The sequence below is a fragment of the Elephas maximus genome, chromosome 7 (assembly GCF_024166365.1).
Source record: "Elephas maximus indicus isolate mEleMax1 chromosome 7, mEleMax1 primary haplotype, whole genome shotgun sequence".
NCBI lineage: Eukaryota > Metazoa > Chordata > Mammalia > Proboscidea > Elephantidae > Elephas > Elephas maximus.
Window position 1 is genome coordinate 49166669 of NC_064825.1, and position 26043 is coordinate 49192711.

At 53.1% G+C, this 26043-nt stretch overlaps 1 protein-coding gene across 2 annotated transcripts in view; it reads right to left on the reverse strand.

Annotated features, from left to right (window-relative positions):
- The window catches only part of ARHGEF17 (Rho guanine nucleotide exchange factor 17), a 65433-nt gene that overhangs the window by 23515 nt on the left and 15875 nt on the right, over window positions 1-26043 (reverse strand). For both annotated transcript variants that reach the window (XM_049889902.1, XM_049889901.1), the window contains one exon: window positions 1206-1283. In XM_049889902.1, coding sequence (XP_049745859.1) covers window positions 1206-1283 — 78 coding nt within the window. The remainder of the gene's footprint in view (window positions 1-1205; window positions 1284-26043) is intronic.

The window sequence follows — 26043 nt, forward strand, 5'->3', positions numbered from 1 at the left end:
TCGCCTGACTCTGCCCAGGAGGCCTGAGCAAGCTCATCTTCAACCAGGGGGCCCCCAGGTCTCACTTCAGCCCAGACCCACACTCTCCATCCTGGGCTCCAGGCCTACATGTGCATCCAGGCTCCTGGGCCTCCCCAGGCCCCACACATCTGAGCCTGAACTCACCAGCTTGCCCCAGAACTGCTCCTTGCTGTGTCCCACCTTTCCCAGGTAGGGATCCTCCAGTGCCCAGGTTCTTAGGCCCAGAGACCAGGCATCATTCTGGGCTTCCTCACTTCATCCCCCACACTGGGCCAGTTACCATGCCTGGCTGACCAGTCCACCTCCTTAATATCTGTCCGCAGCTCTCCCTCTCTGGAGCCTTCACCCTGCTCCTGGCCTCTCCTCCCTCGCCTGACCTCAGTGGTGGCCTCTACCTGCCTCAGCCTCTCTCTGTGACACCCACCCTCCCAGTAATCACACTTGGTAAAACATGAATCAGGTTACACATGTCCCCTGTTCAGAGCCTTTTCCTGGTTCTCCAGTGCCCTTGGTAGGGTCTAAACCCTTCTCCTGGCATTCAAGGTGCCACCATGTGGTCCCTGCTGGCTACCCCAGCTTCACTGTGAGACCAACCCCTCGTGCTCTGTGCTGCCATACGGACCTCTGAACATGCCAGGCCCTTTCTTACTCAACATTGCACATGCTGTTCCTGTTGCTGAGAACTTGGGTCTCGGCACCTCCTCCAGGGAATCTTCCCTGACTCTACATCTAGGTGGTTCTAGAGAGCCCCGTATACTCAACTGTGTCCTCAGCAGGACTGTGAGCTTCCTGCATCTAGAACAGAACACGGGCTGGAACACAGTAGGTGCTCAACATTTAATTCCATTGAAAAAACGTTTCCCCAATGAATGAATGAAATGGTGTGGGGGAGGCACACCAGAGGGGTCCACAGAGCTGAGGCTCAGGGCTATCAGGTGGAGGTGGAGGGGCTGTGGGAATAGGGAGCCCTCGGGGAGGCCTGGCCTGGCCTGTTGAGGCTCCTGTCTTCTGCCCTGGAGAGGGCTTCCTCCTCCCCTGGGGCAGGCATGCGGGTCTTCTCCATGGTGGAATGGTGTGCCCTGGTCATTCCCCTTTCCTCTCTAGCACAGGCCCCCTGTCCATGAAACGGGTTTGTTCCCGCTCTTCTGAAGGTGTCCGAGACATGGACTGGCCATGAGCCTCACCTGCATCAGGGTGCGCAGTGACTCCACATACGACTGCTCGGTGTCCAACAGGGTCATGGTCACGTGCTTCCTCATGTCCTGAGGAGACAGGGGGCAGAGGGTGAGCAGTGCCTCACTCCCGTGCCCATGCTACCTGAAGCCACTTGGGGCCCAGAGGGGCCGTGCACACCCCCTCCCTGGCCTTCAAGTCATGCCTTCCTGCCACCCAGGGCTCCTGGCTGTTCCCCAATGCATGGTGGACCTCCACTGTGCCAGTCCTTGGCTCAAGTGGTCCCCCTGCTGGCAATGCCCTCCCCTTGCATCTCAAACACCCCCCCACCACCCCCACAGAGTTTGCCCTTCACCCTCCCACCCCACTTCCGTCACCATGGCTGTTGGCAGATCTGTAAATCTCTGTTTACTTCTTTACCCCCTTGTTGGGCTCTGGAAAAGGTTTCTTAGAGAGCAAAAACAAATAATCTTTTACATTTGCAAACAAGAATGTCTCCAGGCTACGCCCAACTCCAGCTGCCAGCCCTGGAGCCCCCACCTTCAGGCTTGGTGTTTTGGGGACATGCCCCACCTGATTGGGCTCCACACCATTCCTGGGAATAGAAACTGTTGCTCTCTTTACAGATGAAGACACTGTGGCCCAGAAGGGTGAAGTCGGTGCTGAAGGTCACACAGTCAGACTGTGTCAGGGCCCAGCCACCCTCAGACAAGGCTGCATCCCAATTATTTCTTTAAAAAGGTTAACTGAACCCTATTATGTGCCAGGTTCTGTTCTAAGCATTGTACGCACACTATTTAATCCTCCCAACTGCCCTGTGGGGTAGGTGTTATTATTTTTCCCATTATATGGATGCGGAAAAGGAAGCATGGAAAAGCAAAGTAACTTAATCCAAGTCACCAGCGCCAGGGCAGAGATCCAGGCACTGCTGCCTTCATCCTGAGAAACAAGAGCCCGGTCACCACAGGAACAGTCAGAGGGGAGGCATATCCACGGAAGGGTGGGGACACAGCGGTCTGCGCACAGACATCTCGAGTCCCAAGAGGAGGCAGAGCCCAAGAGTAGAGGCCCATGAGGGCACTTGGAGGAACCTTGATGAGGGCTGGGCCACTAAGGCAGAGCCTGGTGTGTACGTGGTGTGTACAGTGTGGCAGGTGGCTGGGTCTGATGATCTGAATTACAGAGCCCCCAAGGGGTTGTCCAGCCTCTGTCCCCACACCCTTGGGGATAGGAGGCTCATCCTTGTCAGGAAGACCCCTGCCCTTTGGGAAAGCTTTGCTGGAAGCCAGCCTAGGGATACCCCCTCTGTGTTCAATCCCTTGGAACTGAGCTTAACTACTGCCCTTCTCTCACCAGCCCCACTGGCTCAGGCCCACTGCTCTTTCAGGAAGCCTTCCCAGATGGCAACAGCCCCAACAGCCTTTCTTTCTTGGCAGGGGTTCTACTCCCAGGTCTCCTCCCTGTCCTCCTGAAGACTCTGGAGTGACCCTGGACAAAGCCACTAAGCCCTCTGAGCCCCAGATCTCTGAGGCTTACTCTCTCCTCTCCACCCTCATCCCAGGCCTCAACCTGGCCCACGCATCTCTGGACTTGGCCCTGCTTCGAGCTCCAGTCATCAAGACCCGCAGATCTGAGCAGGACTCCTTGCACATGCCAGTGCCAAGGTGGGCGTCCACGTCCGTGCCATCCCTCCGATCTCTACCCAGGGTGACCCTCAGGGTAGAGACTCAACTAGTGGGGCTGTCCTGGTCACTGCTATGCCCCGGGTCAGTGCCTGCCTGACCCAGCCACTGCTTACCGCTCTGTTTGTGCTTTGCCTACCTCGAGGTCCCCCTCCCTCTGACCTGGGGACTTGGAGGTCAGGCCTGTCCCTCAAACCTGTCCTACAATGAGGCACACTCAGAAAAGTGGGTTCCTATTCTAGGAACTCAGGGGTGTGCGTGTGAATGACTCCCCCTTGGGGGAGGAGAGGAGGCTGGTTTGCCCCACCCTGTGCTGTTCTGGTGGGGTGAGAAGGCACCAGGCTCTACCTCAGAGCCCTCAGCTAAACCAGACTATCTCTCTTCAGTGGTTCTGGGGCCTTTAAAAATCAGGGCATCTTCCAGTAGGAGGTAGCATGAGCTGGACCCACCCTAGGATGGAGAGCTTAGAAGAGCAACAAGGACCAGAAGGGCCTCCCAAGAAAAGGCCCAGCCTCCCAGTCTCCCCACCATCCCGTCTCCAGGAGACACTGCAGCACTTCACAGACATGGCCTCATTTCAGCTAAACATTCATAGCTCTGCAATACAGATGTCATCGTCTCCTCTTGAAAGATCAGGAAATCAAGAGTCAGAAAGGAGACACACCTTGATCAAAGTCACACAGCCAGTGACCAGCAGAGCTGGGACCAGAGTGCCTTCAACCACTCATGCTGTGTCTTGGGGCCCCAGCACCCAGAGTTCTTGCCCAGCATGACAGGGTAGCTTCGGGCCACCGGGTCCTTGGCTCTGCTCTTAATGCTTGTGTGACCTGGGGTTGTCACCTAACCACCCTAGGTTCCCACATCCTCCTCTGGAAAATGGAACTAATACCTCCCTCCCAGCACTGTGAAAGCAGGCAGATGGGGGGTGGAGCAGCTCTCTCCACACACGGTGGGTCCTCAGTGCCCATTCTTATTCTATGTCAGCAAAGCTATTTGTCTGCATCAGTCCTTGAGAGTAAGACCAGGCCAGGCTCAGCCCTCGGCTGCACAGCCACCCTCCTCCACCCATAATCCCCACCCTTGCCAGGCCCAGCTGGGCACATTGAGGGTCATCATCAGGGAGGCTTCCTGAGGGAGGGAGGGCTGGCACTGGGCCTGGTGCCCAGGGGGGCCAGGGTAACTCGGGGAGGCTGACGCTGCAATGCTTGCCTTTCCCGAACTCCTCCCCTGCTTAAAAGCACAGTGGGCTGTCACTCAGCTGTCAGGTGAAGGCACGGAAAACAAGGCCAGCTCCCTGTCACTGCATTGAACACTCTCCTGCACGTGCCCAGACATGGGTGTGAGTGTATGCAGGGGTAGGGGGGACAGGGCCCTGGAAGCAGGAGACAGGCAACACAGCTGTCCACTAGGTCAGCAGGCCCACCTGCTCCAGATGGGATAGCCCTGTAGGCCCAGCTGTACCCAGGTCTGCCTCCTTGAGCCCCTCATCCCTCAACAGCTCCATTCCAGATCCTCAATACACAGAGTGCTGAGGTATGGGGAGAGAGGGGTATAGCAGGGAGACAGAGCCCCAGTCTGATGGGGGCATCATGGCCCAGAGACTGAGACCATGAGAGATACACAGCATGAAGAGAAACACACGTACACAGACATGAGCTGTATAGGCCGCGATACCCTACAAAGAAACAAAAAATGCAGCTGAGACATCCAGCTGAGAGCCAGGCCCTTGAGCCCAGAGGCTTGAGGCAGTGGAAGGAGAGACACACCATAGCGCAGGCAGGAACACAGAACCACAGCCCCCACTGGAGCCCGGGAGAGCTGAGCAAACAAGAGTCTAGGCCCAGAGAGACACACAAAGGCAGGGAAACAGCCCCTGGAAGGTTCCCCTTCCCCCACAGGGGCACACACACTGAGCCAGGAATGGGGACACCACCATTCCGATGGCAGCACACCTCCATGGCCCGGCAGGTCTGGCAGCAGGGAGAGGATGGCAAGGAGGGGGGAGCAAAATCGGATACCCCCAGTACATAGATACACCTGAGGGCTGCCTCTAGAGACTTGGGAAAAGCTCCCCTTCCCCAGCCTGTGGATCCAGGATCTCCCTGGGGGCAGTCTCTCTCCCACCCTGCCCCATATGATCAGCTGAGTTCCCCTAGACCTTGCAAGGCTGGGTCTCAGGGAATAAGCCCCCTACCCTAGCTGGGTTTGCCAGCCCTTATGCCATCCCGAGCTTGCATCCTGGTGGCGCCAAACCTCAGCACTTTACCAGCCGCCCTGCCAGCCGCACCACCCCCTGCCCGGGGCTCCTCACAACTCCCTCAGTCTCCCTTCCCCCATCATGGGTCACAGTGCTCCCAGCCCCGTGGTCAGCAGGCTGGAGTGCCTGATCTGAGCTCCAGGCCCTGGGCCCCAGCATCTCCCCATGCCTCCTCCAATCCGGGGTGGGCTGAGTTCTAGGCCTTGACCTGGCTGCCCCTCCGCCTCTGTACCTGGGCCTCCACAGGCTCCTCCGCGTCAGCGCCGCTGCTCCGGGCGGGCTCCCCGGAGGCAGCGGCCGGGCCCAAATCGCGCATTTCTTCCAGCGCGATGGTGAACTGGGCCAGGGTCTTCACCATCTGCAGCATGCGGCCGGCCCGCCGCTGGGGGCGGGGGCGCCGGGACGGCAGCGGGATGCGGGTCAGCGGGCCCCCTCCCACCCTCGCTCCCTTCCGGCGGCTCGGCGCGGCAGCGGCGGCGGCGGTCGCGGTAACGGTCCCAGCGTCGACCGAAGCGCCTCGGCGGACTGGCGGCGACGCTGTAGCCTCCTCCGCGCAGCTAGTGCACCCGGCGAGCCTGGCGCGCGCGGCGCCGCTGCGGGAGGGGGGGGACGGGGGAGCGCCCTCGGCCCCGGCACCCCGCGCGGCCCCATCTCTCCCAACGCGCCCAGAGCGACCCAACTTGGCAACCACCTTTTCCCCATACAACGGCATCCAGTCGAGGACTTACCCCCCTACCCCCAGGACACAAGTTGGCGCATACCCGTGGACAAAGGCGAGCACATGCTGCCACACGTAGTTTCTGTACACACCTGTACCCAGCACAGGCACACACAAAACCCAGGTCCCCACTGAGGAGACAGGCGCACACGGGGTACGCACATACATACACATGTACGTGGCAACCTGCTCTCAGACCTTGATCCATATACACACGTGACTCAGACCCAAGTGCACACATACCAACATAGTCCCATACACACCCGAAACCGGACACACATGGGGCCCACCAGTACCGCACACAGTGACATGTTCTTGTGCACTCCGGAGCACTGCTGTGTTCAACACACTACTACCACACTGACAGAGACCAAAACACATGTCCAGGCACACATACGCATCTCTGGAAAGAGCCTGGGTGGCACACAGTAGCTGAGAGGTTGGCGGGCACTCAGCTATCAGAAAGGTTGGCAGTTTGAACCCACCCAGAAAGACCTGGAGATTACAGCCAAGAAAACCCTATAAGGCAGTTTTACTCTGTCACATGCGGTCAGTATGAATGGGAATGGCCCTGAAGGCACCCAACAACATACATCTCTGGAGGCTCTAGAGGGACACTTGGGTAGGGCATGAAAAGGGCCACCCTGAGTCATCTCTACCCCCACCCTACCCGGCCTGGCTTGTGTCTTCTATCTGAAATAGTCCCAGAGGGTTCCTGGCAGGGGCTGGGGAGGGCTGAGGCACTTATGCTGCCCTCCCCCCACCAGACTGTTGGTCTAGGATGTCTCTAAGCAGGATCCTCAGGGCCTGCTTCCCCAAATCCCAGTGACACCAGAACCTAGCCCATACCTACTTCATTAGGACTGGGGTGGAGGGTAATCTTCATTTTGCACGAGCTCCCACCCTCACCTGGGCTGTCTGATGCACCCTGCAGCCGACTGGGGGGCCCGCTGCTCTGCCTCAGCCCTGGCTGACTTCATCATCATGCCTCCAAATGATCCCCTCTCCAAACCGGCACTCCCAGGGGACTTCACAGTGGAGACATCCCGACCCCATTGCGCAGCCCAGTCCCATCAGTCCACCTCTCACTCCCTTTCACACAGTATGCTCCAGCCACATCTGCCTTCACTTCCAGAAACAGACCGTGCTCTCTCCTGCCTCAGGGCCTTGGCCCATGCTTTTCCCTTTCCTAGGATTGCCTTTTCCCTTCCTTTTAGACCAGTCTCAACTCAAATGTCACCTCCTCCAGGGAGCCCTCCTGATCCCCAGATTAAGTCAGGTGCACCTGCTCTGTGCTTCCAAAGATTCTCAGTTGTCCTTAACAGTTTGTAATTATACATTTGGGCAATGACTAAGTCGATGCCCATCTCCTCCTAGGAGACTGTAGGGCAGGGTCCATGTCCCTTTTGTAAGCCACAGCACTCTGCACACAGTAGGAGCTAGCTAATAAACAGGTTCCAAATAACTCCTCCTCCTCCCTTCTTTCACCCCACATGCTCAGCAGTCACCCAGTAGAGGCAAACCAGCTCATGCAGTTTCCTGCATGGCTTCCCAGACATCCCTGTGGCCCTGTTCCCCATCCCCTGTCCTGCTCTGCCCCACTCCCCCCACCCCCCATCCCAGCCCTCAAGCAGCTGGGTCCACACCCCCCACCTGGCCAACGGCATGTGATTCCCTATAACTCCTGAGAGGGCAAGCCATGGGCCCTGGCAGCACTGGCCTCCTCAGAGACCAAAAGCCCCAACGTGAAAATTTTAACTCCCCGGCAGACAGGCCCAAACAGCCAACGATAAACAGGCACTGAGAACTCCGAGAGAGCAGCAAGATGAAAACCAGTGGGACCCCACATGGCAGCCAATCCCAGAGCAGTGACTGCAACACAGACAGGAGGTGGGGCCGCTCCCAGGGGCTGCACTGGGGAGTCAGAGCCCAGTACATGACAGGTGCCTAAGTTTGTGTTGCATAAACAAATGAACCATCAATTAACCCATCTGTTTCCCCTGGGCCCCACGAGAGGCCTGGCCCAGAGGAAAGGCTCAGTCAGTTTGAAGGCATGAGCGTGTGCTCTGCACGAACCCCTCTTCTGGTCCCCTTACAGCAGTGGCTCTCAAAATGCGGTCCCTGGGTGCTTCAGCATCTCCTGGAGTGTGTCAGAAATGCACATTCTCAGCCTCACCATCCCATGCTCAGTCGGAAACTTGGGGGTGGGACCCAGCAGCCTGTGCTTTAACAAACCTTCCAGGTGATTCTGAAGCACTGGCAGCACAGAGCCCTTGAGGCCTAGAGCCTGCATGGCTACCTCGTCCCGTTCTGGGGCAGCGGGTCCTTGTCAAGCCCCTTCTGACCCTGGGAGGCAGAAGCCAAGGTCCTCCAGGACAGCCTCAAGGCCTTTCCCCTTCTGTCCCCAGTTTGGACCAAGAAATTCACCTGCCTCTTAACCTCCCAACCAGGATTGTGGGCTTTCCTGGGGGCATGGCCTGCTCCTCCTCTTCCTCTTCTCGGGGCTGGGCATGTGGCAGCAGAGTTTGGAACAGCCAGACCAGCTGACTGAGCCATGGTTTGAGCAGGGAGGATGGGCACGCACCGTGGTCCAGTCCAGATAGCCAGTCCCACAGAAAAGCCCACGCTAGCACCTGGCCCACTGCTTGATTCACGTGGAATACCTCTTTCCCCATCTGACTCTGTCTCGTGCTACGTGATCTTGGGCCTTCATTTCCTCTGAGTGGTGGGGAGGTGGTACATAGCTCAGGCTAAATAGTGAGGTGCATCCACTCCCTCATCACCTCAGTGGGATCAGGCCCTACAGAAACCCATCTACCCTGGCTGGCCTCCAGGAGCTCCCAGACAATGCATGGGGTTCGTCTCATGGGGCTCAATGAAGGGAGTCATCTCTGCCTGGGCAGAGGGGCAGTTAGGGAGGGCTTCTTGGAGGAGACAGGCTTGAACATGGTCCTGAGGTCAAGAGATCCTGAGGCATGTGGGTGCCTGGAAAGCAGAGTTCACCTGAGGGCCCTGCCAGGGAAAGGGGTGGGGCTTAGAGCCAAAGGCGCTGCTGCTGCTGCTGCTTCATTAAGGATGGCTAATTAGATCTGAGCCTGTTGCTATGGCAACAAGGGGGGCAGCCTCTGTCATTTGGGAGCTGGTGGGGGCAGGGAAATGAAAGGAAGCTGAGAAAAGGAACAGGAGTATACAGCTGCTGAATCAGGGTCTTCAGGGATCGTCCCTACAACAGCACACAGGCATCAGAGCCCCTCAGGGCGAGGGGAGCTGTGGGGGGGGGGTGGTGTGCTGGGGGCACCATGTATGCCAGGGCACCCCTGTGCAGATCTGGTTCTATTTGTTCCTCTGGGCTCCCACCGCGGACATTGATTTATTTTTTCCTTTTGGGTATCTGCAGTTGTTTGGAGTTGGTTTGGCTCAGAAGAGTTGTTGGATATGTACAGGGTGGTTAGTAAAGTCCTGCCCAACTCTTCTCTCCATACCCTCTACCCCACCATAACACATACACCCCTCTCTACCCCCTCCCCCTCCCCCTGGCCCAGTGGAGAGGGGAAGGGGAAAAGGAGCTCTGCCCTAGAAGGCCACCACCCTGCTCTAGGAAAGAAAGGCTGGACACTCCCAGCTTTGTGGGACCACCCTTCTGCCAGTCTTGGGGAACACCTACCTACGCCCAGTCTGCTGACAACTGCCTCATCTCTGAGGAAAGCACAATGCCCTACTTGCTTGCCTCTGGACACACTGCCTACTATGTGCCCCACCAAGACCACCTGCATCTGGACACTATTTGGGGGCTACTTGGTCCTGCAGTTGGTGCTGGACCAGCAGGGGGATCAGTGATGAGAAGAGCTGGACATATGGATGGACAAGTGGGTGGATGATGAGTAATGGCTAAGTAAATGAAGAGAGATGAAAGAATGACAGATGAATACATAATGGATCCACAGACATATGATGTGATAGATGAGTAGCGAATTGGATATTTTATTTGTTTGTTGATTAGTTCAACAAATATTTCTGGAGCCCCTACTAGATGCCAAACACTGTGCTGGGGGTTTACAGGGAAGAAAAGAGGTTCCTGCCCGCCTGGGCACCTCAGTCTATGTAAGCTTCCTTCCATGAAGAAACTGAAGAACAAAGGACAAGTGTAACGTAGGTCATGAAGAAATGCAGGTTCTGGGGCAGCTGGTCTCATCAGACGCCTGTGGGGTGGGGTGGGGGTATTCAGCCTTTTACATTTGTACAGCTCCATATAAATATTTGCCAAGAGATGTCTGGGCCTCAGAACTCCCAAACTGGAACACTGGGAATGCCATAATCTTAGACTCCCCATTCTCACTAATGCTTTTTGAGTACTTTTCATGTGCCAGGCACCCTACAAAATGCTTTGCAAGCCCTGGCTACTTTAATCCCCCAAGAGCCCTATACCAAATGCTTGAGTATTGTTACTCCCTTATTTTACAAACAAGGAAACTGAGGCTCACAGATGTTACCTAGCTTCTAGTAGTAGAGCCCAGCTGGCTGTCTCCAGAGCCCATGTCTTCATCTCCCCTTGTGGTGGGGGGAGATCCCACCTCCCTTGGCCTTGTGCCCTCAGCTCAGTTTTCCCTTGCCTCCCTGGTGTACTGGTTGCCTGAGTTGCTTTTCTCCAGCTTCACTTTTACTGAGATAGTGACATGACCAAGTTCCCCTGACCCAGGAAGTTTTTGATGGAAAACAAAATGCCATCCGCAGGCAAAGCTGGGATCAAGGGGGATCTTCTTCCCTGGGAACCAAACAAACCCTGGCTAATGGCCCAGATGGACTGTCTGATGCTCCTGACCTCACTGGTGTTCACGAGCATGCAGTCAGTACTGGATATTCCAACCTAAGGGGTTCTACCATCCTCGGGTCCATCAATGAGATGAAAGTTCCAAAAGATGGGCTTTTGGTGTAGAGACTAAGAGGACAGACTGGAGCCAGACAGCTTGGGCTCAAATCTGGGCTCAGCCACTTACTGGTGGTAAGACCTTGGGCAAGCCACCTTACCTCTTGGGGCCTCAGTCTTTCCATTTGTTCCTGTCTGAGTTCCTTCCCATCATCTGTCCTTTCTCCTCGCCTGCCAAAGCCACGTCTTGCTTCCTATATACCCTCTCTTCTGGAAGGGGAGCCCCTCAAGATGCCATAGCATTCCCAGGCTCCATAGACAGCTGGAAGCAAAGCGTCCATGCCACAAAGGCTCCCCCAGGACTGGCTGCTCTGAGTGGGCCTGTAATTCTGGGGAACGTGCTTTGGGAATGGGAAGGAGAGAGTAAGGGCTTACGGAGCCTCAGGACCTTCCTGCCACAGTGACACTGCCCTGTTTGGGTGGGTCTGTGTACCTGACTGTGTGTGCACTGGAGGTGGGACTACAGTATGAGCGACACAGCGTGGATCCCATCTGTGGGGACTCATCTTTGTGTCTCTGTATGCCCTTCTGTCAGTGGTCTTCTGCAGACACGTGGCTGCATAGCCAGTCTATGGGCAGTGGTCCACGTGGTTCTATGGAAGAGGTGGAAAGTGAAGGGACAACTTCAAGAATAATAATAATAAAAATAGCTATAGATGTTTATTGAGGTTAGGCATGGGCTAAGGACTTCACGTTTTGTCTCATTTTATCCTCATAATCACCTGAGGGAGGTATGGCAGACTGTATTTTTCAAAGATGGCTACCACAATATTTTCTATCCCACAAGCTCTTCTTATTGACAGTCTTCCCATGATGAGGTCTAAGTCCCCTCCCCTTGAAACTGAGTGGATCTTTGTGACTGTCTTGACCATAAGGTACAACAGAAGTGGTATGATGTGACTTCAAGGCGAGGCCATAAAAATGCCATGTACTTCCACCTTGTTCTCTTCAGGTCATTCATTCTTGAAACCCAGCCATCATGTCATGAGGAAGCCCAGGCCACATACAGAGGCCAGGTGTAGATATTCCAGCTGACAGCCCAGATGAGGCCCCAGTCAACTGCCAGCATTAACTGCCGGATTTGTGAGTGAGGAAGCCTTTAAGGTGATTCCAGCCCAGACACTATCTGACTCCAATTGTATGAAAAACTCTGAGTGAGAACTACTTAGGTGAAGAAACTGAGGCTCTGAGAGGTTAAGGAGCCATGGTTATGTAGCCAGTAAGTGGCAGACCTGGGTTATGAACCCAGAGTCCTTAATGTCCTCATGTGAGAAACAAGGGGATGACTTCTGCAGATTCAGACCTCATCTATTGGCCCAGAGAGGTCCAGCTGGGACCACATCCTGAGCAGCCCTGGAAAATCTCACTGTCCCTTCCCAGAGCCATTCCTGATCAATGAAGGAAAGATGGAGGTGGCAGCTCACTCCCTATGCTGGGGCTCAGGCCCAGAAGAAACACTGCCACTCAGCATACTCCTGACCCCCTCCTGGGCCTCCAGGAATGATGTGCATCCCCATATCCTTGGTGGGGACTTGCTTCAACGATGAACTAACATTTAACGAGGTGCTGTTCATGTAGTATCGCTATTAATCCTCACATCAATCCTCTGAGTTATGTATTACTATTATCACCATTTTACAGATGAGAAAACAAAGTCTCTGAGAAGTAAAACAACTTGTCAGAGGTTTATGAAGTCAGGATGTGGCAAAACCGGAATATGGCAAAGCTGGGATTTGAACCCAAGCAACTGGCATATCAGACAGGTTGAGTGACTTCATTAGGGTCACAGAGCACATAAATGAGGAGTCAAGCCAAGCCTGGAGCACCCTGAATTAGGAGGCGGGGCTGTGTTCTCTTCCCTGGAGAACTGGGAGACAGGTGAAAATGAGAATGTCTCACTGGCTGTCTCTACCCCGCAGCCTGCAAGGTCCATAAAGACAGATGCCAGAAATCTCTTGTTCACAGCTCTGTCCCTGGCATACAGTAGGTGCACAATACATACCTATTGACTGACTGCCTTGCTCTGTGACTTTAGCCAAGTTTCTTCTCACTCTGGGACTCAGTTCCCTCCTCTGTAAATAAATGGGAAAGGAGGAAGAGTGCAGCTGGACTCTAAACTTCCCACCAGGATCCCTGAAGGAGGTGGTAGGAGTGAAATCACGCTCAGAGACCGGGGACGGACAGCTTAACCTTCCTCATTTCCGGTGTCAGAATCAAGCCTTCTGGATTCAGTCAGGAAGTTGAGGCTCCCGGAGCTGCACTCCTTCCAGACGCCCACAGGCGGCAGCAGAGGGCCGCATGGCAGGGGCTGTGGTGCATGTGGTTTGAATTTAACGCCAGTGTTTTTTTTTTTTTTTTTCCTTCTTCTCCCCACCTCCTCCCTCCTTAATTTCAAGAAGATACAGCTGGACCTTCCAGTCTGGGAAGGAAAATTTTCTTATCATGGATAACGGCCGGAAGCAGGAGGTAGGCGGGGGATAGGTGGATAGACAAACCCCAGCAGATGTGAAAAACATCCGAGGAGCCAGTGAGTTCTGGATTCAGTGTCTGCCTTGACCAGGAAACTGGGACTGTCACCCCACTTTAAGGCAGAGGAACCGAAACTCAGATCTTCTGGGTCCCACATCTGAGTCTGAGGGGACCTGATGCCCCACCTTTGGGTGTGGAGGAGAGGCATCAGGGTTACCACTGGGAATCTAACGATGCCTTCGAGTAGGATTTGCTAAAGCTAGTAGCATCTCCACTTTAGGGGCTCCCAGGAAATGCACCCATCCACACACACTCACCAGCTACTTACTAATCGAACTCCTACACACACGGTTCTGCCCACGGTATTGGTATGGCCCTGCAGTCCCAGCCCTGGCTCAGAACCTGTAGATGAGGTGACTTTCCCAGGGCCTTCCCCTCCCAGCTCTAAAAATTATTTCATTAAAAATGTTTAAAGCTTGCTCAGCAATAGAGAACACTGCAGAGGGAATTGGGCCCGTATGGTCCCTGGGCCCAGTGCCTGGCACCTTCTGGCTGTGACCATCCCTTCCCTTTAGCCTTGGTTTCGTCACCTGAAAAGTGAAAGTGAACACTACTGCACAGTAGGTGCTCCGGAATAGAAGCCTCCCTTCCCTGCCTTCACTCACTTCTTCAATGTGCACGGATGCCGGGGTGAGGGATCGTGGGAACGGAAGTTATCCAGGGTCTGTTTCCAGCCCCTCCGGTTCCCTCCCTCCTTCTATCCATGCATAAGGGAGGGCAACTCTGTTTGTGTGTGGTTGGGGTGTTCTGCCTTTGAGGCGGAAGATGACTCACTGGACTGTGAACTAGGCACCCTGGGAAAGGCCAGGCCAGCCTCAGGCCAGAGCCCCAGGGAGCTGAGAGGCAGGGAGGAGGGAGTAGGGCCTGCCTGAGCTATAGATACAATGCTGGGGATGGTACCACCTTCCTCAGTTATTGCAGTGCCAGAAATTGATCTCAGAAGGCCATCAAGGTCCTGGGGAAGCTTGAGGTGTTATCAGCTCCCCCTTAGCCTACTAATCTGACTGCCAGTTTCTACATCCAGCCAGGCAGTTCTCCTCATTGTTGCCTGCTCAACAGCAGGCTTGTTTCCAGTTCTACACCTTTGTTCAAGCTTTTTCCCCTATCTGGACTGCCCTCCCTGCTCTTGGCTGTTCAAATGCCACCTAATTTTTAAGCTCTGCCACCTCCAGGAAGCCGCCTGTAAATCCTCAGCCCTCCCTGACCTATTCTTCCTCAATAACTGTCCTCACTACAGCTCCAGCACTGAGAAAACTGCTCTGTGACAACTCCCCAATCAATTCATTCCTATTTTCAACACAGGACTGCCAGAAGAGCAAACAGGTCTGTCTGGGAAGAAGTACAGCCAGAATGCTCCTTAGAAACAAGGACGGTAAGACTTCATCTCACATACTCTGGACATGCTATCAGGAGGGACCAGTACCTGGAGAAGGACATCATGCTTGGTAGAGGGTCAGTGAAAGAGGGGAAGACACTCAATGAGATGGACTGACACAGTGGCTGCAACGATGGGCTCAAGAACAGCAACAGCTGTGAGGATGGCGCAGGATCAGGCAGTGTTTCGTTCTCTTGTATGTAGGGTCACTATGAGTTGAAACTGACTTGATGGCACCTAACAACACGAGCTACTCTTGCCCTCGGGCAGGTTGCCCAAGGTACTAGAGGATACATAATGAAGTCTGTGAGCTCCAAAAGGTAAGGGGTACCTCTGCCTTGTTCCAGTAGTACCCTGTGCCTATAACAGAGCCTGGTCCATAGGTGCTCACTACAGATTTATGAATTAGTGGATGGATGAAAGCAAGTATCAGCGTAACGAATGTGTATGACAAGTTTAAAATGTCCCGGTTCAATCCTCCCTTGAAGGAGAGGCAGAGAAGGGACCATTCCTTCCCACTTTACATATGGGGGGCACTAAGGGGCAGAGAGGAGAGCACCTCATGACCCCCAGGGCAGCAGGCAGTCAGCTGAGGCTAGAAATAGGCTCTTGGAGTGTTTCCACTATATTTTGACCAACCACCTGGTAGGTACTGTGATCCCCATCTCCTCTGCCCCCACCCCATTCCAAGACCCAGAGGACAATCCCAGGAGGGAGCAAGTAGTGACTCTGGCCCAACCCAGTCAGCTCCCCTCCCAGAGCCCAAGGAAGACCCTCCTTTAGGCTGGGCAGAACTAAGGTAGTCTCCATGCCCCGCTCAAAGACCACCCCCCTCCCCGACCCTAGCCTCCAGGAGGCTGGCCTGGGCCATGCTGCAACCTTGGCCTCTAGGCATTACTGCACTGTTGCAGCTACTGGTGACCAGCCCTGTTGCCTAGACAGCCTCAGCCACCTGAGTGTGTGTGTGTGTGTGTGTATGTGGTATGTGTGGTGTGTGTGTGTATGTGTTGTGTACAGGGTGGGCAAAAAGACTGACTGAAGGTCAAACTGAACCAGGCCTAGGCTCCACTCTCTTGAGACCCTAGGGCAGGGCCACCACCTCCAGGAAGCTGTTCTGATACCTAAATCTGCCCACTCCCCTCCCCTGAGCACCTCAGCCTTGAGTTGCAGCCTTGAAACCCAGGGTCTCTCTAGGTTTGTTGTCATGATAATTGACAATAAGTGCAACCATTTAGCAGTTGACAGTTTATAAAATGCTTGCAGAGCCTAATCTCATCAGAACCTCACAGCAACTCTATGGGGAGACCAGGGCTTCGAACTGGTTCTTTCCAGTTCAAACCCCTGCTGAGAATTTGCGTTTCCATCCTAGATATACTGAATCAGAATCTACATTCTAATAGCATCCTCAGGTGATTCTTACATATAATAAATTTTGAGAACCACTGCTCTACTACTGATACTCAGAATTGGTCCCTAACCAGCAGCATTAGCATTGCCTGGAACTTGTTAGAAATACAAATTCTCAGCAGGGGTTTGAACCAGAACAATCCAGTTTGAAGCCCTGTGGGAAACTGAGGTTCAGTGAGGCACCATAACTTGCTCAGGGTCTCAAGACTAAGAGGTGGCAGAAGTGGGAGTCAAATTCCTCTTTCTCCTACTGACTTGCCTTAGAACTATGGGTAAATTACTTAACCTCGCTGAGCCTGAGGACAGGAAGAGAACAAAAGCATAAAAACAGGAGTTAATATTTATTGAGAGATTCCTGTGTGCTGCTTACTAAGCACTTCAGAGATATCTAACCTCAAAATAAACTTCTTGGGCAGGCTCTATTATTTCCGTGTTTTACAGAGGAGGACGATGAGGCATAGGGCAGTTAAGTACCTTGATGAAGGTTTCACAAGTCCCTAGGGAGCCCCAGGTGGAAGAGGAGTCAGGAAAGCCACAACTATTTCATAGTCCCAGGAGAGAGAGGGGCACCTTCTAGCTTAACGGATTAACCCAGAAAGCACCCCAGGCTCCCAGCATGAGGAATCTGCTCCCATAGCCTTCCTCACAACAGTGGAAACTGGTAACGACCTCAACGTCCAACCCCAGAGGGTGGTCGAGTGAGTCATGGTACTTATGGAGATCTTTGAATGCTATGGAGAAATGTTCAGGAGTCATATTAAATGAACAAAGCAAGAGCTGTACATACTGAACCATCTCAACATCACAGACATTTCTATATATGCAAAGAGAAAAGCCTGGAAAGAAATACACCAGAATGGTAGCAGTGGGCAGGGTTCCTGGAAAAAGTAGGGTGTGATGGTTAAGGCTGTGTGTTAACTTGGCTGGGCCATGATTCTCAGTGGTTTGGCAGTTATGATGTAGTTTGGCAGTTATGTAATGATATAATCAACTCCATGATGAGATGTGCTATGAGCAGACAATAGTTTCAAAGGGAGTTTTCTTGGGGGTGGAGCCTGCCTCCAGTATATAAATAGATATTCAGCAAGGCTCTTGCTATGGATTCCACATCTGGCTCGTCATCATCTGACCTCCAGCTCTTGGGACCTGAGCTAGCAGCTTACCTGCTGATCTTGGTATTTGTCAGCCTCTGCAGCCTGTGAGCCAGTGGCCTGCCGTCTGACCAGGTGATCTTCTTCGGACCATCAGCCCCTGCAGCTACGTGAGTCGGGAGAAACCTCCAGCCTGATGCCTGACCCACAGACTTGGGACTTGCTAGCCTCTACAACCACATGAACCATTTCCTTGAGATAAATTTCTTTCTTTATATATCTATATACACACTCCACTGATTTTGCTTTTCTAGAGAACCCAGCCTAAGACAGAGGGCAAGGCCAGAGATCACCCTCCACTGATGGCTACCTGCATCTCCGTGAAGCCCACAACTGTGCCTCAGGTTCCTCTTCTATAAAATAGAGAATATAAAGAGCTTACTTAGCACAGTGCCTGGAACAAAGAAAGTACTCAATAAATATTTACTGTTAATATGAAATACAGTGAAAGCTGTAAGAATTGAAACCTGATGGGACTGTTTTTCCAAGTCTTGTAAGTTTTCCACCTTTGACAGGGTGCAGTCTTACCACTTTTCTATTGCTCTCTCTTAGTGGAAATTGAGTTTTCCTTCTCTGATTGGTTTCCGCCTTACGCAGGTTCCATCTTTTGCAGGTTTTACTGTAGCAGAGATTCATGGAAGAAGGGTCATTTCAGAGGTCCACTAGACAAGCCCTTTCGCAGAGCAGGCATCCTCCAGCAACCCTTGCTTGCATGCCCACAGGGCTGAGGAGCTCACTCATTCCACTTTGGGGCAAGTTAGGGTGCATCCCTTAGCACTGAATGACTGTGACCTTGGGATCCCCCTCCCATTCTAAAATCCACTGGTCTTAGACCCTTCTGTGGGGTGATTCTCCAGTTATTAGGTTGGGAGAGGCTTTCTGAGTGGCTCACCTGTCCCCGGCCCAGGTGACCACCTCCCTCCCATTCACTCTCTCTGGGATAACAGAGCAGTGTTTGTTGGCAGCACTTTGTGCCTTTCCCATTTTCTCCTTCAGAAAACAAATGAGAAACCAGCTGGGTCTCCACCATCCTCTCCACCATCCCCCCCAACCCCTTCAGTCCCCCAGGGGCAGGAGGCCCTCTCTGCCCTCTTCCTGGACAAGGGCCTAGTAGAGAACCCTGAGGGGAGGGGCCCATGTTCTAGCTGTTGCCATGGCAATGGCAGCCCTGGAATTTGACCACTGGGGCCCAGTAGTGGGGGTGGGGAGTTGGTACAGGCCAGGCTGGGGGCAGAGAGGAGGGTCCAGAGGCCTAGGAAAACCAGGAAGAACAAAGGTGGGGTGGCAATCCAGGGTCCCCTCCCTGGCCTCAGTTTCCCCATCTGTAAAGGGGGAAGAGGCATGACCTTAAGATCTCTCTTTACAGCTCTACTCCAAACTGGGGCCTGGGTAAGGGTTGCAGGGAGCAGGAGGCAGGTAGGGGAAGGCCAGTTATCCTCTTTGATGAATGGGGATTCCAGGCCCAGAGGACAGGGACTCACTCGCCTGAAATCCAGGGTGGTGCCAGCCCTAGACCTTGAGGGTGTGGTCTGCCCACTCTGGCTTCCCTGGTTTTCCACAGGAGAGGACAAGGGTACCTGCTTCATGGTAGGTGAAGGGGGTGCCCCTAGAATGGTCCTGGCTGAGCCGGGCCCACAGTCCTGAGGCAGCTGATGATGTTCCCGCCCCCAGCAGCCCCAGCATTCCTGGATCCGGAACACTGGCAGAGGGCCTGCCCCCACCCCCACCTGCCGTGCCAGGCTCCAGTGGGTATTTTTAAACAGGTGCCCACCCCTCTCTGCCTTCCCACCTGCCCACTCTAAGGACATAGAAAACTGTGCTGCCAGCACCCCTATTCCCCACTTTGGCCAAGCATGAGTGGGTTCCAGGTTCATGGTCATCCACCTACAGGGCAGCCCCCTCTTGCTGGGAGCCTCTTCCCTCACAGTCAACCCCAGTATCAGGGTGATATCAAGGGCCCCTCCCAGCTATAATATTCTAGGCCCAGAGAGGGGATGACACTTGCTCAAAGTCACACAGCACAGATGACAAATTTGGGAATGTTGTGTCACCAGTGGATGCCCCCAACTCTGACTGTCCACCAAGTTCCCACGGTGCCACCCCAGGCCCTTCTCCTCACCCCTCTGCTACTGACCCTCAACAGCCAAGCCTTACTCCCCTCAGCTGACCTTTACGCCCACCCCAGAAAAATCGCTGGCTTAAAGCACCAGCCATCTGGGGAAAAAACAGAGTTGGAGCCATAACTCAAACAACACACCAGGATAAATTCCAAACAGATCAAAGATTTAAATGTTAAAAAACAAAACATAGAAGTACCAGAGAAAAGCATGGGAGAATTGCTTTGTAACCTTGGAGTGGGAGAGGCCTTTCTAACTAGGACTCCAAATCCAGAAGCCATAAAATAAACACTTGATAAATTTGACCACATAAAAATAAAACCTCTGCACGGCAAAAAATATACCACAGGAGGGTGGATGAACCACTGAAACTATTGCCCTGAGATCATCTTTAAGCCTTAAACCAAAAATATCCCCTGAAGTCTTTTTAAAACCAAACAATAGTTTAGCTTAACTAGAAAAAAGGTCTGCCTTCAGCATTATGCTCTTTTAAGAACTATCTCTATGGGATCAAAGTGACAACTGCAACTGGAAAGACTGGTTAGGAACTTTAGGGGGCAGTGAGTTTATGTTAATGGGGGAGAAACAACTCAGAAAAGGGTAAGAATGATTGCACAATGTGAAGACTATAATCAGTGTCACTAAATAGCAAGGTAGAAACTGTTGAATTGGTGTATGTTTGGCTGTGTTATATTCTCAACAGCAACAACAAAATAATTTTAAAAAATATTCTGTAAACAAAATCAAAAGCCAAGTGATAAATCAGAAAAAAAAGAAATGCAACTCGTGGCCCAAAGGACTAACCTCCGTAATATATAAAGGGTTCCTAGACATCAGTAACACGAAAGGTCAACAACCCAACAGAAAACTGGGCAAAGGATATGGACCATTCACAGAAGATCCAGTGTCTCTTGGGCATACAGAAAGATGCTTACTCTCACTCATTGCAAGATATTAAAGGCAAATTCAAATACACTGAGATACCATTTTTCATCTCTTGAATTGGGAAAATATCAGGAGGTCTGAATTGTGGATTGTAGGGGTTGGTGAGGCTGTGGGGCAATGGGCCTCTCACACACCCCTGGTGGTAGGTCCCTGTGGATGGCACCAAAATGACAATTACATATACTCTTTGTCCCACCAATTCCACTCCTAAGAAGCTGCCCTAAAGCTACACTAGCCCCCTTGCAAAATGACCTATGCCTGAGCTTGTCTGCTGCAGCACTGCTCCTTACAGCCAAAGAGAAAAATAACCTATCCTTTAATTTGTGGTTAGATACATTTAACCACATGTACAATGGAAGACCATGCAGCACAAAAAAAGAATAAGGACGTACTGAATGTACTGGTAAGGCAAGAACTGTAAGAGCTATTAAATGAAAAGAGCAAGGGTAGAGCGGTATACAGATGGTATGCCGCCATGTGTAAATGTGGGGCAGAGATGATGTACTTGCTCCTATTTGCATATACAAGGATTTACAAGAAAGTAATAACTGGGTGTCTTGGGGTGGGACAGGGTGGGTACTGGGCAGCTAGGTGGGAAGGCTTTTTACCCTTTTTGATTTTACTAAACCACGTAAATATATCATCTATTCAAAACATCAAACATAAACCCCAAAACCCAGTGCCGTCGAGTCGATTCCAACTCATAGCGAGCCTATAGGACAGAGCAGAACTGCCCCATAGAGTTTCCAAGGAGCGCCTGGTGGATTTGAACTGCCGACCCTTTGATTAGCAGCCGTAGCACTTAACCACTATGCTACCAGGGTTTCCTCAACAAATATAGAAACTGATTTTTTTTTAATGGACCTCGCCACCTAGCCCCTGCTGCCTTTGAACAGCCTTTGCATCCCTCATCTTCCTTCTCATCCTTCAAGGCTCCCCCTTCAGCTTCCTTCCCAGGAAGGTCTCTTTTCTACACACTTCCTCCTGGGCTGGGACACTCTGGGATTCTCTCTGTCCTGATCACCCATGCTGTCCCAGTCTGTCCCAGTCTGCACCTGCATCTGTCTTCTCATAGCCTGGGCACTCCCCTGTGTTCCCAGCCTCCATGAGCTGAATGAAGACCACATGAAAGAATGGGGGAGGGTGGAGAGGGGCCGCTCTGGGACCCTGAGTTTGGAGCTTGTCTGTGCTTTCTCTCTGAGGTTTCCTGATCGGTCTCCCCTTGGACAATTCCAGTCTCCCATGTGGTGCTCCTTCAGGAAGCCCTCCCTGCCCATCTTAGAGTCAGAGGGGGTCTTGGCACTTCAGTTCATTCTCTGCTCAGCCCCTTCTGCAGAGAATTGTTGAATTCCTCCTTCACAGGCTGGCCTCATAGCTGGGATTCAACTCAGCCAGAGCTTGGAAATGAGTCCTGATCCTGAATCAAGGCCCCGGGGTCAGAACTCACTGGGTGACTTTGGCAATCCTGCCCCTCTCTGGGCCATGGATACCCGTCTGTACAACGAGGAGCATGACACCAGGACAGGGATTTTTGCCAGTGAAAATCCAGCAGAGCCCCAAACCCAGAGTCCTATCCCCTCTTAGCCCCTTCTCCTATGGGCAGCTGCCTGAGGGGAAATTCTGAACCTCCCTCAGGGAATTCAGCTAGTTCTCCCAAAGATAACTTTGTAAACTCCTCTCAGTGACCCCATCCACATCTCTCCATCCCTGGGGCCCTTCCTCGGCTACCAACTTGCTTTCTGACTTCCCTCAAGGGTAACAACCCTATGAAAGGTGCCATCATCATCATCAACATGCCCATTTTACAGATAAACTTTCTCAAGTTCACAAAACTAAGAGGAAGAGCCAGGATGTGAACCCAAGCCATTTGGCTCCATAGTCTGTGTTCTAACCATTACACCAACACAGCTGGTTGCAGGATCAAGTCCAAGCACTCAAGCTGACCTATAAGGCCCTTGGTGACCTGGCACTTGCTGACCCATCAGGGTGAATTTCCCCACCGTGCTCTAGCTGCATCATGCTCTGACAGTAGTAGTTTCTCCAACCCATCCACTCTCTTACACTACTAGGCCTTTGCAGATGCTGTCTCTCTGCCAGGTGCACCCTCCCTTGTTTTTATATTTGGCAATTTCCTACTCATCCTATGTTTTTGGTGGCCAAAGAGGTGGGAGCCCACAGTGTGTGGTGGGCCAGGGAGCTGATGTGCTGGTGCCTGAGGTGGGAAAAATCCAGGTCCTGAAGGGTCTTGGACCTGTCAGGTTCAGAGCTCAGAATTTCTCCTTCGAATACTTGTTCACACTCTTCCTTTTGCTCACTCCAAACTCCAAGGAAGTCTTTTTCATGTCTAACGTAAATTCTCTCAGAGAGTTAAGGAGGATTCTTGGGCCTCTAGAGAGTGTGCCTCCACCTGACCTCAGTCAGTGTAACCCACTGAGCTGGGTTCAGACAGGGTCCCCACTCTGGGGCCATGGTTGGCTGCCAGCTCCTACCTTCCCTCATAGGGCCTGTATCCTCCCAGGTGGTGACAGTGGACAAACAGAGTCTTCATGCCACTCTAGCAGGTTGTCCTCCTGATCAAGTGGGCCCACAGGGAGAGCCTGGCCAGGCTTGGAGTCCAGCCCAACTCCAGAGGCCCTGGGGGAGAGGGGGGCACCAGGCACGACCTGCTCACAGGAACCTCACGGGCAGGTGGGGGTGCTCCATCAGCCTGGCTTCTTCTGGGGACCTGGTCCTAACAGGTTTTATCTTTGCCCAGGAGGCCTGCGTGGGTTGAACTTCTGAGCTGGTGGAGAAGCTGAAGGTAGAGGCTTGTTCTACTTTAAACCCATCCACCAGGGATTCCCTTTGCCCAAAAGAGGGATTTTCTGACCGAGACCTGTGTCCTGTGGGGCTTCATGTTAGTGCATGGGAAGGGTGACATGGTCACCCCCACAGCTTCACTTAAATCAGTGAGGTTCCAGGTTGTCCTGTTCTATAGTTCTGTGTCAAGATTCTCCTAGAAAAAAGGGTTCCACTATTTTTAAAAACTTGAAAAGTACTGCCCTGGGATCAAGTCCAGACTTCCAGGTCTGCCCTTCAAGACTGCTCAGGACCCACCCGGCATCTCCAGAACAAGGGAGCTTTCATGGTACCCCAGGTGCACCAGGGCTTTTCCAACACAGGCCTTTGCCTGTATGGTACTCTCTGCCTAAAGGGCTCTTGCCCCATTTCTGCCTGTCAAGGCCCTGCTGGTCCTCAAGGCTCTGCTTGACGACCACCTGACCATTTTCCAGCCACTGCCTCATTAGTCTCCCCCTTCCTGGCATCCTTCTGACCCCAAGTTCTCAGATGGGCCCCCTGGGGGTAGGAACCACTTCTTCATCCTGTAGCCCAGGTGTTAACACTGTACCTGTAGGCACCAGTGGAATTCAACTTTAAAGGTAACTCTGGGCTCCTCATTGACAGGCCTGCTCTGCCAATCTGAGGGCGTATCCAGGGTTAATTATGCAGGGCTAATTAGAAGAGGTAGGAGCGCTGTGCAGTCAGCTCTGAGTGAATCCACTCACTCATGGCAATGAGCGCTCTGATTCTGTCAATTGCTGGGCTTTCCCCATGGGAATTAGGTCCTGCTCCCAGGCAGGTGGTGGGCTGAGCTCTTCCCCCGACTCACCTGGCTCCAGCACCCACTGCCCAGCCCAGCTCCATGGTGGGCACTGAGGAAGTTTCAGTGCAGGGACACATTGCTCTGCTCACATCTCTCCAGGAGGACAATACCTATTTACAGTGCTTGCTAAATTGACATCTGGTCGCCCCTATCTACTCCGTCTGCTGGCATTATAGAGGAGATATCCTTAAGGTCGTCGAGCTTGCTCTGGGGAAGCTAGGAGAGCAGGGTTCTAAGGCTCGTCTTCACTTTTGATATCTATCTGCACAGATGTCTCTGTGGGTATAGAAATCTGCTGGGGATTGAAAAGAAGTTTGCACATGTGTGTGTGTGTGCACGTGTGTGCGTGCGTACACATATGCCTATATACAGCGCAGCCTGGGCTTCACCTGTGTTGGGATAGGTGGGGGTCTATTGTTGATTTACTCCACAGTGTGGGAATTGTCGGTTTCAGTGTGTATCCCCCCGCTCTAGCCTGGGTATAGGGTCTTTCTACCCCAGCACCCGCAGTCCTGGCCTGGCCACACTAAAGGCTTGATGACTGAGGGGAAGGGACCATGGTGCTGCGTGAGGCCTGAGAGTTAAACTCAGGGATAGGGATAGGGGCCTGGCAGGAGACAGGGCAGGAGGCCATGAGTGGGGGAGGCGGTCCTGGCTGGCGTTGGGTCTGGGCCTCTCTGGGCTCTTTGTCCAAATATGGAAGGTTTTTTTGTCTCCATTTGAGTCATGCCGGCCATGGCCCAAGAGATCTGCTTTGCAGATACTGCAAGGCGGGACTGCGCCAGCACTGCCTGGCCTGCTCCCACCCATCCCTCCTCCTGCTGCCCATGGCCCATCTCAGCACCCTCCCAGCCTCCTGAGCCAGAGCACTCCCCACCAGCAAAGTGCCCAGCACCCGCCTGAGCTGCTCTCCAGCACCAAGAACAACATCCATGGGCCAGTGAAGGGAGGACTCACACCTTCTATCTGCCTGCCCATCACCTCCTCTCACTTCCTAAGGGCCCCTCGAACTCAACTGCACCAGTCAACTTACATTTACTGAGCAGCTATTATGTGCTAGTTCCAGGGGCTATGACTGGACTGTGAATGCAGTGGGATCGATATCCCCAAAGCCAAGTCCACCCTCTCCTCCCCTGTGATGCACCACCTCCACCCAGGCAGTGCTGAAAGCCAGAAGCCTGAGTAATGTTCCCGGATTCTGGAGCCAGACGGCCTGGGTTTAAACCCCAACTCTGCCACTTAACTAGCTGAGGGCTAGTCTCCTAATCTGGGAAGCTACTTCACCATGCTGTGCCTCAGGGTCCTCAGCTGTAAAGCAAGGATAATAACAGTACTTACCTCATGGGGTTGATACAAGCATTAAATGAGTTAATACATGCAAAATGCTTAGAACAGTGCCTGGCACACAGTGAGAGCGCTGTAAGCTTTGCTACCATTATTTGTGACTCTGCGCCCCCCAACCTGCACCATTATCCAGGTGCTCTGCATCTACAGAGTCTTTCCATCAGCTTCCTCCCTGATCTCTCTGCATTAGACAAGACTAACTCCCCCAATCTTGCAGGGATGCTGCGCTGGGTTCAAATACCACCTCCTCTCCTTCTGGGCTCTGTAGGCTGACCTAGGTATCTCACCTCTCTGGGCCTCAGTATCTTGCCACTTGCCACCAAACTGGTACTGATTTGGGGCAGTACCCTTTGCCCATTTTCTGGCTTCTAAGACAGGGCTGGGTATGGGTAGGCAGTGGGGTGGAGCTCAGAGCAACTTGGGGACTCCCCAAGGGCAGGACCCAGTTCTCCTCCTCCTGTGTCCCCTATCCTATTCTCATGATTTATTTAATAAATATACATTGAAGCCCCACCATGTGCCAGAAATGGGAAGGCTTGGCCTGACCAGAACCAAGCACTGGGTCACAGGTGAACTGGGGCCCCCACTGACATCTCCACACCCCAGAGTCCTTAAGGCCTCTTTCCCACCAAGCAGAGAGGAGTTGCAATGGTTGCTGTGTGTCCCTGGGATAGGGGGTCCTGACACTGGGCTGGGATGCCAATGGGGACAGTTCTACAGAGCCCTCTTCTGAAGGCTCGGCTCTGCCACGGGCTTC